The 13516-nt window shown below is 36.4% G+C and overlaps 1 protein-coding gene across 7 annotated transcripts in view; it reads right to left on the reverse strand.

Moving 5' to 3' along the window:
- Nucleotides 1-13516, reverse strand: part of PDS5B (PDS5 cohesin associated factor B) — a 190877-nt gene that overhangs the window by 107029 nt on the left and 70332 nt on the right. For all 7 annotated transcript variants that reach the window (XM_012502078.2, XM_030818548.1, XM_030818550.1 and 4 more), the window contains exons 4-6: nt 10110-10196; nt 9904-10001; nt 9160-9286 (exon numbers count right to left, since the gene is read on the reverse strand). In XM_012502078.2, the coding sequence (XP_012357532.1) occupies nt 9160-9286; nt 9904-10001; nt 10110-10196 (312 nt within the window). The remainder of the gene's footprint in view (nt 1-9159; nt 9287-9903; nt 10002-10109; nt 10197-13516) is intronic.

Raw genomic sequence — 13516 nt, forward strand, 5'->3', positions numbered from 1 at the left:
GTTGAAGGATACAACAGGAAATACAACAAATAGTAAAGTACGGGGCGGGGGAAGATAACAAGAAAAAACATCATAAGAAGCTATGTTTCTAAGAGACTTTGATAATGATACAAGGAAGTAAAGACAAAGAAAGGAGTCAGTACCCCAGTTTAAACATATTCCAGAGAACAGGAACACTGTATATATCCTTAAACTCAAACACTCTTTACTCAGCATATTTTTAGATTTACCTGCCTTAATGGTTGTATTTTATTTTTTATTTTTTTAAAGATCTTAATTGGCTTTTTTTTTTTAATTTTTTTATTATTATACTTTAAGTTTTAGGTTACATGTGCACAATGTGCAGGTTTGTTACATATGTATCCATGTGCCATGTTGATTTCCTGCACCCATTAACTCGTCATTTAGCATTAGGTATATCTCCTAATGCTGTCCCTCCCCCCTCCCCCCACCCCACAACAGTCCCCAGTGTGTGATGTTCCCCTTCCTGTGTCCATGAGTTCTCATTGTTCAATTGCCACCTATGAGTGAGAACATGCGGTGTTTGGTTTTTTGTCCTTGTGATAGTTTACTGAGAATGATGGTTTCCAGCTTCATCCATGTCCCTACAAAGGACATGACCTCATCATTTTTTATGGCTGCATAGTATTCCATGGTGTATATGTGCCACATTTTCTTAATCCAGTCTATCGTTGTTGGACATTCGGGTTGGTTCCAACTCTCTGCTATTGTGAATAGTGCCGCAATAAACATACGTGTGCATGTGTCTTTATAGCAGCATGATTTATAGTCCTTTGGGTATATACCCAGTAATGGGATGGCTGGGTCAAATGGTATTTCTAGTTCTAGATCCCTGAGGAATCGCCACACTGACTTCCACAATGGTTGAACTAGTTTACAGTCCCACCAACAGTGTAAAAGTGTTCCTATTTCTCCACATCCTCTCCAGCACCTGTTGTTTCCTGACTTTTTAATGATGGCCATTCTAACTGGTGTGAGATGGTTTCTCATTGTGGTTTTGATTTGCATTTCTCTGATGGCCAGTGACGATGAGCATTTTTTCATATGTTTTTTGGCTGCATAAATGTCTTCTTTTGAGAAGTGTCTGTTCATGTCCTTTGCCCACTTTTTGATGGGATTGTTTGTTTTTTTCTTGTAAATTTGTTTGAGTTCATTGTAGATTCTGGATATTAGCCCTTTGTCAGATGAGTAGGTTGCAAAAATTTTCTCCCATTCTGTAGGTTGTCTGTTCACTCTGATGGTAGTTTCTTTTGCTGTGCAGAAGCTCTTTAGTTTAATTAGATCCCATTTGTCAATTTTGGCTTTTGTTGCCATTGCTTTTGGTGTTTTAGACATGAAGTCCTTGCCCACACCTATGTCCTGAATGGTATTGCCTAGGTTTTCTTGTAGGATTTTAACGGTTTTAGGTCTAACATTGTATTTTATTATTTCATTCATACTAACTGCTATTTAGATATACTAGATTCTTTACTGATTCTCCTATTCATTGACATTAAATTATATGTCTTGTACAAGTCTCCTTCTGTAAATGAGAAGTAATTTTCTGTAAATTCTATCTTTGCCATTTTTCAATTAGGCTGTTTAGTCTTGCTCTTATTTTAGATTTTCTCCATAGATTCTATGGACTAAACTTTCATCAATTATACGTGTTTCTCGACTTATGATGAAGTTACATCTCAATAAACCCATAGTAAGTCAAAATGCATTTAATACCCCAATAAACCCATTATAAAATAAGTCAAACCATTAAGTCAGGAACTGTCTATACATGCATAACACACCTTAGTCTATATTTGTCTTTTCACAATATTTATGGTGTCAAAGTATGGAGACGTTTTTTCATTATTTTTATTGATATGTAACAACTGTGCTTATTCTGGGGGTACATGTGCTATTTTGATACATGTATACACTCAATAATAATCAAATCAAGGTACCTGACATATCTATCACCTCGAATATTTATGTTTTCTTTGTCCTGGGAACATTACAAATCTTCTCTTTTAGCTATTTTGAAATATAAATTATTGTTAACTATAATTTCCCTACTGTAGTATCAAATACTAGAAAGAGGACAACGGGCACTGTGGCTCCTACTTGTAATCCCAGCACTTTGGGAGGCAGAAGCAGGTGGATCACCTGAGGCCAGGAGTGCGAGACCACGCCTGGTCAACATGGCGAAACCCAGCCTCCAGTAAAAATAAAATTAGCTGGGCGTGGTGGCGGATGCCTATACTCCCAGCTACTTGGGAGGCTGAGGCAGAAGAATTGCTTGAACCTGGGAGGCAGACGTTGCAGTGAGCTGAGATCACGCCACTGCACTCCAGCCTGGGCGACAGAGCGAGACTCCATCTCAAAAAACAAACAAACAAATACTAGAAAGAACTATGCCTCCTATCTAAGTGTATTTTTGTACTCCTTAACTTTGCTTCATTCCTCCCCTCCCCAGTTCCTTTCCCAGCCTCTGATAACCACCATTCCATTCTCTACTTCCATGAGACCTTCCTTTAGCCTCCGCCAAGTGAAAACATATTTGTTTTCCTGTTCTCATTTTATATCACTTTACAAAATAACCTCCAGTTCCATCCATGTTCCCGCAAATGACAGAATTTCATTTTTTTGTGGCTGGAATAATATTCCATTGTATACATACACCACATTTTCTTTATACACTCATCCATTGATAGACACAGTTCAATTCCATATATTGGTTACCACAAATAGCTTTTATTTTGAATGTAATCCAACTTATCAGTCTGTTCTCATACAGCTTTGCTCTCTGTATCTTTCTTAAGAAATTCATTCCTATCTTGAGGTTGTAAAGATGTTTCTTTTTTTTTTTTTTTTTTTTTTTTGAGTCAGAGTCCCGCTCTGTCACCCAGGCTGGAGTGCAGTGGCACAATCTCGACTCACTGCAAGCTCTGCCTCCCGGGTTCACACCATTCTCCTGCCTCAGCCTCCCAAGTAGCTGGGACTACAGGCGCCCGCCACCACGCTAATTTTTTGTATTTTTAGTAGAGACAGGGTTTCACTGTGTTACCCAGGATGGTCTCGATCTCCTGACCTTGTGATCCACCCGCTTCGGCCTCCCAAAGTGCTGGCATTACAGGCGTGAGCCACCGCGCCCAGCCCCCAAAGACGTTTATTTTCAAACAAAAGTTTAAAAATTTACTTTTCACATTGAGACCTTTATTCCACCTGTAATTTATTCTTATGTATGGTCTGAGATAAGTATCTAATTTTTATTATTTTCCATATAAGTGCTAAATTGTCCTAAAACCATTCACTAATTTCTTATTCCCCCTTTGATAACTTGTAATACCCACTCTCTCTCAGCTTCTACGTAAGGATGCTTTCATTCAGAAATTCTTCATTATCTCCATATGTCCCTTTGTCTATCACTGACTGATTATAGCCAAAGGGACACATGAAAATAATGTCAAGATTAGGTCCCTGTTTTCTTATTCTTCTTCAAAACTGTTTGGCTATTATTGGTCATTTGCTCTTTCACGTCAGTTTTGGATTCATCTTGTCAAATTACACACAAGTACATATGCTATCGCTTTCTTTTTTTTTTTTTTTTTCTTTTTCCTTTTTGAGACAGTCTCACTTGGTCGCCCAGGCTGGAGTGCAGTGGTGTGATCACGGCTCACTGCAGCCTTGACCTCCCTGCAAGCGATCCTCCCACCTCAGCCTCCCAAGTAGCTGGGACTACAGACATGCGTCACTTGCCCAGCTAATTTTTGTAGAGACAGGGTTTTGCCACGTTGTTCAGGCTGGTCTCAAACTCCTGAGCTCGTGATTCCCCCGCCTCGGCTTCCCACAGTGCTGGGATGAGAGACAGCCACTGAGCCTGGCCTCGGTTTCTATTTTTGATTGAATTATTGATCAGTATGCAGAAGATTGACATCATTATGATACTGAGTCTCCCCTTCCATGAACAGTAAATCTCTCAACATATGTAAGTCTTCTATTATGCTTTTCAGTCAATTATAACAATTTTCAATATAAAGGTGATACACATTACGGTTAAATTTCTAAGTACCTTACATCTTTGTTAAAGCTACAAATGAAAATTTTTTGAAATTATGCTAGCAGGTTTTTGTATCTTCTTATGTCTCACAACCTTCTAGAATGTTCTAATATTTTCTATAAATTTGTCTGTACACCATTTTGTGTTTTCTGCACAATCCCATTTCGGTTCAGTTCCTTCTAATCCTCTTATATTGTATTTGCCTTGTCTTATTCCACTAATATAACACACCTACTATAATGAGGATTAAAAACAGCATGCTTAAGATATGGAACCAATCTAACTGTCCACTGACTGATGAGTGGATAAAGAAAATGTGGTATATATACACCATGGAATACTACTCAGCGACAAAAAGAATGAAATAATGTCTTTTGCAGCAACTTGGATTCTAAGTGAAGTAACTCTGGAATGAGAAACCAAATACTGTATGTTCTCACTTATAAGTGGGAACTAAGCTACAGGTACACAAAGGCACACAGAGTGATATAATGGACTACAGGGAATCAGAAGGTGGAGAGGGGACAAGAGACAAAAAACACATTGTGTACACATTGGGTACAATGTACACTTCTCAGGTGACAGGGGCACTAAAAGCTCAGACTTCACCACTATACAATTCATCCATGTAACCAAAAACCACCTGTACCCCAAAAGCTACTGAACATTTCAAAATATATAAATAAATACAAAATTTTTTTAAAGCATGTTTGCCTTTTTGTCTGAATAGAAGCAGTATTTTTACAATGTTCCTCACGTCAAAGAGAATGTTTCAACATTTCACCATTAAATACTGTATCATACATATCTCCTTATCAATTTAAGTTCTATTTCAAATTTGCTAAGTTATAAATTACAATGAATTGTATCCATCTTTTTCTATATCTATTAAAATTTGTCTTTCTCTTTGATCTATTAAACAAGTATCTTAGTCTATCACTAACGTAATGTTAATCCATCCTTGTATTCCTAAAATAAAGCCAATTTGGTGATTATCAATAGTATTTTAAATCATTCTGGAAATTACTATTTTACATTGAGAATCAATTAGCCTTTTTTTTTTTTTTCTTGCTTGGTTTGCACCTGGTTTCCCTAGGAAGATTATTCTCTGCTCATAAAATGAGTTATGGAGTAGTCCTTTCTATAATCTGGAAGTGTGCTGAAAGTTAGGAATATTTGCCACTTAAATAATCAACAGAAATCCCTGGTAATGGGTTTACAGGTTCTTTTGTTGTTGGTTTGAGTTCTGCTGCTGTTATTATTTTTGCTGCTGTTATTGTTGCTATCGTTGTTTGAAAAGAAGAGTTTTGTTTTATAGGTAGAGTTTTTAAAACCAACTAAATGTATTGGTTATAGGCTATCTGTCTTGATTTCCTCTCAAGACAAATTTGCCAGGTTATATTTTCTAGGAATTTATTCTAATTTCAAATATGTTAGCATAAAATATTCCTCATGGAATTGTTTTTGATCTTTTTCATGTCCACTGTTCCTCATTTCATTCTAAAACTGTACATAGACACCATTTCCTTTTTTGTGATCTAGCTTTCCAAGCATTTGCTTATTTAATAAATTTTTCAAATTACTAACTTAGGGTTTTGATGGAATGTCACTGTGTTTTCTATTTCACTAATTTCATTTCTTCACTACTTTCTTCCTTGCATAATTTGTTTATTTTCATGTTTTTATTACTCCTTGAAATGGACATTTAGCCATGAAGTTACACTTAAAGTGTATCCTGCAAGTTTTAATATGTATGACTTAATTATCATTTCTAAATATTTTAACTGCCATTATGACTTAATGTTTTGTCGGATTATATGCTTGCTATTAGTCGTTATGTGTTTCAAATCCTCAATATTTTTATAAACTCAGTTTACCTGATTTATAATCACTAAAATACATGTAAAATGGAACACAAATAGTGAATTTGCTTCTTTCTGTTAATTATGCTTGTTATTAAATTAGTAGTTTTGTGTTTCAAATCCTCAATATTTTTATAAACTCAGTTTACCTGATTTATAGTCACTAAAACACATGTTAAAATGGAACACAAATAGTGAATTTGCTTCTTTCTGTCCATAATTCTTTCAATTTGTGCTTTATATATTTTGAGCCTGTGTGCATACAAGTTTAGATATCTTCCTGAGTACTGAATCTTTTCTCATTATATAAAGCTCTTCTTTATCCATTAAAGACTACTATGTCTAATATAAGCTATCTTGGTTTTCTTTTGGTTTATATTTGCCTGGCAAGTACTTTTTCCATCCTTTTATATTCGACCTTTTGTGAATGTGTTTTATTTGTATTTCTTAGTAAAAATAATCACCCAGATTATGGTCAATCCAATCTGAGAACCTGTCTTACATGGTAAATACAGGCCATTTACATTTACTGTAACTCTTCCATTATAATCCTTAAAATTTTAACATAAATGGTTCATTTAAAGTTCAAACTTAATAGCTCCAAATACTCCTGAACATCCCAGGATCATATCACTTATTAATTCCATTAAACCACTCTATTTTACATAAGATTCATTTATTCTCTAACACTGCAAATGAGAAGTCAGTAATCACTTTAGCCTTCGTTTCTTGGTAAGGGCCATGCCTTTACATTCTGGGTGCTTTATATATGATTTCTCTTTCAGTATTCCACAATTTCAGGATGGGCCTGGACAGGGATTTCCTCTTTTTATTTATTTTTTTTTACTCTAGTCATGGTACTTTTTCTCACTAATCCATAAATTAATGGCTTTAACCAATTCTGGAATATTTCAAGCTAACTTCTACTTGAATATCATCTCTTCTCAATTCTCCATTTGTTATTCTGAAATCACTATTAAATATGTCAGACCTTATCTTTCATGTTTCATCTCACTGTGCCTGTATAATTTCCTCATATCTATCCCAGTTCTCTATCTTTTACATATAATTCAATCAAGGTTTATATTTTGGTGGCCATTTTTTTCTTTCTTTCTTTCTTTTTTTTTTTTTTGAGACAGAGTCTCACTCTGTCACCCAGGCTTGAGTGTGCAGTCATGCAATCTCAGCTCACTGTAACCTCCACCTCTCAGGTTCACGCAATTCTCCTGCCTCAGCCTCCTGAGTAGCTGGGATTATAGGCACATGCTGCCACACCCGGCTAATTTTTGTAATTTTAGTAGAGACAGGGTTTCACCATGTTGGCCAGGCTGGTCTTGAACTCCTGGCCTCAGGTGATCCACCCGCCTTGGTCTACCAAATTGCTGGGATTACAGGTATGAGCTACTGCACCCAGGCATTTTTCATTGCTAATGAGTTTTTCTCCTAATTTTCTCCTTTAATATATCTAGTTATTACGTTTTTTACCTCTTAAACATTTTATCATTAATCCTTTCAAGAGTATTTATAATTTTTAAAAAAATTTTGTCAGAATATTTTATTCAGTGTCATTCACTTAACTACAAGGAGCTATGCAAGTTATGCAAAGGGCTGCAAACAGTAATTGCCTTGAGAAATTTCCACCCTAAGCTAAATGGACTAAGCAAAAGATTGAATCTGTAAGTACTTGGTGGAAAGATTCCAGCTTCCATACTTAGGAAGTTTGCAAGATCCTATGATTCTAGTTTCTAGAAGTACCTACAGGTCCTCTCCCCACAACAAGGCCAAGGAGAAAATGTTTAATCAGGAAGGGTGGGTTTATTTTCCCCAACAAAGTCTTCTCCATGACAATGGATGGATGGAGGCCTCAGATGCCTCTGGTAGTCAGCTGCTCAGTGCAGAAAGCCAAGCTAGATACTCGATTTGTGTCTAGGAGGGTTTGTCTAACACAGTTGACAAGTGGATGAGGGTTCCAGAGAGCTAGGCTGGGAGTCCAGTCAGGCACAGCCCATTTGAAAGGCTTAGCAGGTCTCCCCCTGGGAATTCAGCCTTCCTCCCTAGGGCATTCTGTGGCTGGATTCATGACCTCTGCCTTCTCACCTGAGCACACAGGCAGCAGAGCTTGTGTCGTCAGGCCAGGTGTTCATTTGCCCAGCGGAAGTCAGTAGCTGGGCCCCAGGCTGATTTTTACAGCTCATTTAATAAAATGGATTAATGGGGATTATAACTAGATGTGGGCACCAAGGTGTAGGAGACAATGGGACAAGCCTCTGCAGGTCTACTTGCCAGCTTCCCCCTTCTCTCTTGTGGTCACCAGGGGCAGAAGTGAGGCTGGTCTGGGTAGAATCAGGACATGGTGGGCTGCATTCAGAAGGTTCAGCAGGAAGGAGTGAGGGGTGGGAAGAGGAGCAAGATGGCAGCTGACTAGGAACCCACAGCACACCAGGACCTGCAGATTTTATTTAATAAATATATTATCTGAATTTTTGAACTCTAATCTTGCTATTTGTAGTGTCTGCTAAGTTTCAGGATTCAGAGACTGTTTTCTTGAAGAGTTTGGAATTTTTGAATTATGAGATCATTTTAACTGAACCATTATTTGTGTCAATCCTGCATAGCTCTACACTGAGATTACATCTTGCCAGAGAGGTCTTATATTTGCACAGATAACTACATTGGTGATTCCTGTCCTCCTCTCCTTAACCCAAACCCCTTCTAAATTACAGAACCGTATTTCTAACTGGAGGTTCAGTCATTTTCTAAAATCAAAACACAAACACACACACACACACAAACATAACATCTTAACATCACGCAGGCAAGAAACACTGTCACCAACATATCACTCCTCTCCCATTTAGTAGAGACTTCCCTTTAAATTTCACCAGTCCTCTCTATCTACATTACCACTATCTTTTAGTTATGGCCCTACTTGGTTCCATCTTCTGACAAGTAAGTTATGTAACAGCATCTAAGCAGCTACTACTAACTCACTCCCTGAAATACACTCTATATGCAACTGAATTATAACAAATATGTTATTACATGAAATCTACAATTTCTTATTAGTTATTAAGTGTATCTTTTTATTACACATTAATCACAATAAATATGTATTAATATAACTAAACAAACAGATTCTCTAAAAGATTAAAGCAGGATAAACCATATTTAGAACCTAAGCACAAATTTTAAGCCTTAATATTAACGGGCATTAGACACATTACAGTATACATTGTTACTCACCTTATGAGCAGGTACCAGATTTACTAAAACTGTATCCAAAAGCTCCTGAGACACTGTATCACCTTCACAAATAATAGAGCTCATAAGGTCTACCATGTGCATATGGACTTTCTGATTGTGGCCATTGCTGCAATTCAAAACCAATTTTGTTTCAATTACAACTGAGATATACAGGATTTACTCTTAAGATGATACTGACAAGCATTATGCTTTACAAAAATAATACTAAAATATTAAATAAAATTCTATGTATATTCATTTAAAGCTTCCCTCTCTCCCACATCATACAAAAGCATAAAAATTATATTTTTAAACTACATTTCTTAGATTTTTCCCTAATTTTAACCAGTCTCACAATCAAAAGTAATTACATCAAAAGCAACTTCAGTTCTGCCTTAAATTCAGAAAATCGAATTGCTCTGAAGTTAATTCTAGTAAATAATTTTAAAGAATACACAAAAAGCTCAAATAGCCACAGGCATTAAGAAGTTAGTATGTATGTTTTATAGACAAATAATGCAATCCAAAAATTTTACACTGGCTTTATGCTGCTCCTCTAACCAATTACATATAATACAAAATTAAGCTCTATTCATTTTTGAAACTTGTATAAAAATAAATTTGTGTTAAAAGTTACATCTCTTAGCCTTCTAATATTCACTGTAACAGTTCATGCAGATTCACCTACAAGTTCAAACTTTGTTACTTTTTTTTAATGTTATATACTTAATAAAATAAACTTACTTTATAACTGAAAATAAGGTTCTGTACAGCTGGGTGAAAATTTCATTGCTATCTTCTAACTCAAAGCATATGTTATATGACTTGACCCAAGCAATGTTCTAAAAATAAGACATAGAAAAGTGAAAGTTAAGCATTTTGATTATTAAAAATATACAAACAAAAAAATCAGTTTAAAATGTCATCTCAAGATACAAGATATTGCTTACCTCAAGTAAATAAAAATACCTATTGAATTGTGGGCTCTTTGTATCCTCTAGCCCCTTCAACTGTCTTGTTATAAACATAAATATATCCTTAAATAAAAAAAGACAAAGTGCCATTTAGATTATGAATGCTAAATGAAAATATCCATGAAACTCCTAGAGTTTATTCAGCACTCATGTTCACATACCATAATAAACTATAAAGAACCAGAAAAAAATTTTATTTGGCTAAAATTTTTTAAAAGTACACCTTTATATGAACAACATTAAATATCTTACATTAAATATCTTACTATCCTTCACAGGAAAACCGCAAATCATTTGCCATAATCTTAAAGTCAATAAACTTCATCTTATAGCAAAAGTTAAACAAATAAACCTGAAAACTGAGACAGCTAAAATTTATGCTATTTTTAGAATAAAAAGTGTTGCAATGACTGAGAGCTGATCACGTTTCCTGGAACAGCAAAATATATGGTAATTAAATAGCAAGAGCAGTTTGGGAAACAATATTTTTTTAATTGCCAAATGACAATACAATAGATACCACAGAGAAGCTTAGACCCTTAGAAGTCAACATGTCAAGCTTCCTACCAATCTTTGTAATTACCTGCTTTTCCCCATCTTTCTAAATCTATTCCCATCTCATATTTTTGACTTACTACTATATCTGCATTTGTATCTACATTTGTATAAAGCAACCACACAATCAAGTCTGCATAATAACCAGCTAACAACATGATGACAAAACCAAACCAGCACATACCAATATTAACCTTGAATGTAAACACACTAACTGCCTCAATTAAAAGGTGCAGTGTGGTCAGTTGGTTAAAGAAGCAAGGCCCAACTGTATGCTGTCTACAAGAGACTCATTTCATATGCAACGACACTGATAGGGTCAAAGTAAAGAGATGCAGAAAAATCTACCAAGCAAACAGAAAACAGAAAAAAGCAGGGGTTACCATTCTAATTTCAGACAAAACAGGCTTTAAACCAACAATGACAAAGAAGAGCATTACATATTGATAAAGGGTCAATTCAACAAGAAAACCTAACTATCCTAAAAATATATGCATCCAACAAAGGAACACACAGATTCATAAAGCAAGTTCTTAGAGACTTATTTAGAGACATAGATAATGACACAATACTAGTGGGAGGCTTTAACACTCCACTGACAGAATTAGATTATTGGGGCAGACAACTAACAAAGATATTCAGACCTAAACTCAGCATTTGACCAAATGGGCCTAACAGATATCTACAGAACTCTCCATTCAAAACAACAGAATATACATTCTTCTCATCTGCACATGGCACATACACTAAAACTGACCACATAATAAGTCATAAAACAATCTTCAGCAAATTTTTAAAGTGTGATTCACCACATAATGATGACCACATACGTTGAAGCCAAATCAAGAACACAATACCAGCCAGGCACAGTGGCTCAGCCTGTAATCCCAGCACTTTGGAAAGCCAAGGCAGGTGGATGGCTTGAGCCCAGGAGTTCAAGACCAGCCTGGCCAACATGGCAAAATCCCATCTCTACTAAAAATACAAAAATTAGCCAGGCATGATGGCATGTGCTTGTAGTCCCAGCTACTCAGGAGATTGAGACAGGAGAATTGCTTGTACCCAGGAGGCAGAGATTGCAGTGAGCCAAGATTGTGCTACTGCACTCCGGCCTGGGTGACAGAGCCAGACTCTGTCTTTAAAAAAAAAAAACAAAAAAAACAAAAACAACACAAAACACAATTCCACTCACGACAGCCACAAAAAGAATAAAATATCTAGGAATACAGCTACCCAGGGTGGTAAAAGACCTCCACAACAAAAATTACAAAACACTGCTCAAAGAAACCACAGAACACAAACAAATGGAAAATCATTCCATGTTCATAGATAGGAAGAATCAACATTACTAAAAAGGTCATGCTGTCCAAAGCAATTTACTGAATTAAATGCTATTCCTATCAAACTACCAAGGACATTCTTCACAAAATTAGAAAAAACTACCTTAAAATGTCTATGGAACCAAAAGGGACCCCAAACAGCCAAGGCAATCCTAAGCAAAAAAAAAAAAAAAACAAAGCTGGAGACATCACATTACCCAACTTTGAAGTACACTACAAGGCTACAGTAACCAAAACAGCATGGTACTGGTACAAAAACAGACACACAGACAATGGAACATAATAGAAAGTCCAGAAATAATGCTGCACACCTACAACCATCTGATCTTCAACAAAAGCACAAAAACAAGCAATGAGGAAAGGACTCCCTATTCAATAAATGGTGCTGGGATAACTAGCTAGTCATATGCAGAAGACTGAAACTGGACCCTTTCCTCAAACCATATACAAAAATCAACTCATGATGGCTTAAAGACTTAAGTGTAAAACCTAAAACTATAAAATCCCTGGAAGATAACCTAGGAAATACCACTCTGGACATAGCACCTGGCAAAGATTTCATGTTGAAGATGCCAAAACCAACTGCAACAAAAACAAAAATTGACAAATGAGACCAAATTAAACTAAAAAGCTTCTGTACAGCAAAACAGAGTTAAGAGACAACCTACAGAATGGGAGAAAATATTTGCAAACCATACACTGAACAAACGTCTAATATCAAGAAGGTATGAGGAACTTAATTAACAAGCAAAAAACAACCCCATTAAAAAGAGGGCAGGGCAGGCCAGGCGCGGTGGCTCATGCCTGTAATCCCAGTACTTTGGGAGGCCAAGGCGGGCAGATCACAAGCTCAGGAGTTCAAGACCAGCCCAGTCAACGTGGTAAAACCACTCTACTAATACAAAAATTAGCCGGGCGTGGTGACAGGCACCTGTAATCTCAGCTACTGGGGAGGCTGAGGGAGGAGAATCACTTGAACCTGAGAGATGGAGGTTGCAGTGAGCCAAGATCGCACCACTGCACTCCAGCCTGGGCGACACTGCGAAACTCCATCTAAAAAAATAAATAAATAAATATTGGGCAAAGAACATGAAGAGATACTTTTCAAAAGAAGACATACGTATGGCCAACATGCGTATGAAAAATGCTCAACATCACTGATTAGAGAAATGCAAATCAAAACCACAACAAGATATCATCTCATACCAGTCAGAATGGCTATTGTTAGAAAGTCAAAAAAAAAATTACAGATGCTGGCACGGTTGCAGAGAAAAGGAAGTGCTGATACATCGCTGGTGGGAGTATAAATTAGTTCAGCCATTGTGGAAAACAGTTTGGCAATTTCTCAAAGAACTGAAAACAGGACTACCATTTGACCCAGCAATACCATTATTGGGTATATACGCAAAGGAATATAAATCATTCTACCATAAAGACACATGTATGCATATGTTCGTAGCAGCACTATTCACAATAGCAAAGACATGG

Source organism: Nomascus leucogenys, chromosome 9 (genome assembly GCF_006542625.1).
Source record: "Nomascus leucogenys isolate Asia chromosome 9, Asia_NLE_v1, whole genome shotgun sequence".
Taxonomy (NCBI): domain Eukaryota; kingdom Metazoa; phylum Chordata; class Mammalia; order Primates; family Hylobatidae; genus Nomascus; species Nomascus leucogenys.